The sequence below is a fragment of the Netta rufina genome, assembly GCF_964035555.1.
Source record: "Netta rufina genome assembly, chromosome: 3".
Lineage (NCBI taxonomy): Eukaryota > Metazoa > Chordata > Aves > Anseriformes > Anatidae > Netta > Netta rufina.
Genome location: NC_140125.1, coordinates 118,563,471 through 118,566,050, shown reverse-complemented (window position 1 = coordinate 118,566,050; position 2,580 = coordinate 118,563,471). Strand labels below are relative to the sequence as shown.

Genomic DNA, 2,580 nt, shown 5'->3' with positions numbered 1-2,580 from the left:
CTGTGTATTGGGTTTATGTGGCAGTGCAGAAGGAGGGGTGAGAGGGCAGAGGTTTTCGGCTACCTGCTGGTCCCAAACCAGCACAGGCTGCTGTGTGCCCACGGCAGAAACCCTCCAACAAGCCCAACCGATGCTGTTGGTGGTGCAGAGGAGCCTCTGGGAACCAGAGGGCAGGAGCAATCCACCCAGCCCTTTTCCACCCACCATTGATTAAATTATCAAAAAAGAGAGGAAAACTCCATACGTTGAGCTCTTTTGCTATCAATTTTGTGCAAAACCCACTGATGAGACACACTGCTAATGGGCTTTTTGGGCTGTACTCTGGGGAACCATCTTAACCCTCTGCCTGGGGCCATGGGACGCGAGTAAGCACACCACACACAGGAGTTACATCTTTTTGTCTCTTTTTATTTATCCAGAGGAGGGGGTGGCAGTTGAGAAGCCGCTCCCAAAGCCACCGAGCTGCCTCCTGGTCCGCGGGGGCTGCTTGCCCAGCCCTTATTTCCCCTTCCAGCCGGGCGGCAGGCAGCAGTAGAACTTGCAGTCGGAGGACAGGGACCACACGTCCGCCTTGGAGCACTTGCTGGAGCAGTACCCGACCTTGGGGCAGTACTTCCTCACCTGCCCGTAGCCTGCAAGAGGAAAGCAGAGGGAGAGTGCTTAATAAAAATAAAATAAAATAAAATAAAATAAAATAAAATAAAATAAAATAAAATAAAATAAAATAAAATAAAATAAAATAAAATAAAATAAAATAAAATAAAATAAAATAAAATAAAATAAAATAAAATAAAATAAAATAAAATAAAATAAAAATCAAGTGCCGAGCACTAGGCACCAAGGTGGGAGACTGTTTGAAAATGATGTCCCGAGTGAATGGGTACTGGGCTGGGAACCCTTCTGAGCCCAGAATTTGATTCACTGAAGAGGGAAGTGGGAAGCAGGCTGCAGGGGTATGCAGGGGAGCTGCGTTCTGGATGAGAAATACCCTGAGAGCATCCTCAGAACCAGCTTGGCACAAAAGTTTCGTCGTTGGACTGAAATAGAAACACCGCAGCCCGGCTCACCTGGACCTAGAAGATGTCAAAAATATCTAAAACACATGAAAGTGCTCTTTGTAGTACTTTAATTGTGAAGTGAGTTTTTCTCTAAAGAGGATATCTATTTACTAGCTGCAGGGTGCCACTCAGTTGCCCACACACGAACACCAAGCCCCATTTAAAGCAGCCTGGGTTAACCAAGTCGTGTACATCTGCAGGAGACCAGCAGCTACCTGTCTACCTAATCAACTAAATCGTAGCCTTTAAAGCTGATAAAGACCCTGAGCTGTCTCTGAAGGGTGGCACGCTGCTGTGTGCTGCAGCCCTGACCCCCATCTGGCTCTTCCACCACTCTCCAAATTATTTTCTAGTGCAATTTGCCCGCTTACCTGGGGCGGCCAGGGAGATCAGCAGGAAGACAGCGAAGACGAGGCAGAGGAACCTCATGGCTGGGGTCAAGCTGGGATCTCAGCGAGGCTGGAGGGAGAAGAGCTGGAGTGAGCCTAAGCTGGACACCGCTGTGTGGTGAGGCTGGGGATCCTCCTATTTATAGCAAGGAGAGGAGGGCTCTGGGGAGGTCCTGCTGCTTGATGGACCTCTCACGGTTCACGGCACAGCACCCTCCTCCTGCCCCTCCACCCTGCACCCGGCTATGGTGGCGAAACTCTGCCCTCCCCAGCTCCGCTATCGAAAATCATATGGAAATACAAGGAAAATCATTGACTGTGACAAGAACCAGCGGTGAACAGATAGGGCAGATCTGCTGGGGCAGAGGGACCTGAGAGAAAGCGAGATCAGTATCTCAGGGCTTCGTTTCTCAACCCTGGGAGGAGAGACGAGTTATGCAATAGGGCTGAGCAGTAGATGTAATGCTCCGATAGCTCTCCTCCCGCTGCCTGGACCAGTCTCTGGACATGCTGAAAGAAAGCCAGGTGTGAGCAGCCTCAGCTTGGGAAGGACCTGGTGTCCACGTCCCCATCCCCACCACCACCACGGGAACCACAGGTGCAAATCCCCTCTAATTAATTTAGCAGAGACCGTGTTCAGTGCAGCTCCTTGTGTCGTCCCCACTCGTCTGGAGAAACTCTTTTTAGGATGCAGATAGTCTGATCCCTGCTACGGGGGGAGCTCTGCTGTAAAAGGTTGTCCAGGGTAGTGAAACTGAAGCTGCTCACAAGGAGTTTGCAAGGCAGGAGGACCTCAGCTCTGAGCAGCAGCGTTAGCAGGTGGCAAACGAGATTCAGGGATGGCAAACTTACTCTCACCTTCCAGGAAAGAGGTGCTCCCAAAGAGAACTTCAGAAAAATTCACCTCCAGTGTCTGGGGGCAGTCAGAAAGGAAATCTGCGTGCTGGGATTTCTGAGGATGGGCACTGAAAAAATCGGCATGTCGCTGTACCAAACTTGAGGGGACTTCATGCCACACACTGTGCATGCCTCTGGTGTTCCATCACTGCAAATACTAGGACAAAAAGTGGTACAAAGGATGGCACAATGGACTTCATCCCACAGGAACCCTGTCCTATATACAACACGGAACT

General features: G+C 50.0%; 1 protein-coding gene across 1 annotated transcript; it reads right to left on the bottom strand.

Moving 5' to 3' along the window:
• Positions 1 to 498: 498 nt before the first annotated feature.
• Positions 499 to 1,487, bottom strand: LOC311208078 (small basic protein 2; the record flags this gene model as incomplete). The annotated part of the gene is made up of 2 exons (XM_084284499.1): positions 499 to 632; positions 1,430 to 1,487. 2 exons carry the CDS (start codon positions 1,485 to 1,487, stop codon positions 499 to 501), a joined length of 192 nt encoding a protein of 63 aa, XP_084140625.1.
• Positions 1,488 to 2,580: the final 1,093 nt, after the last annotated feature.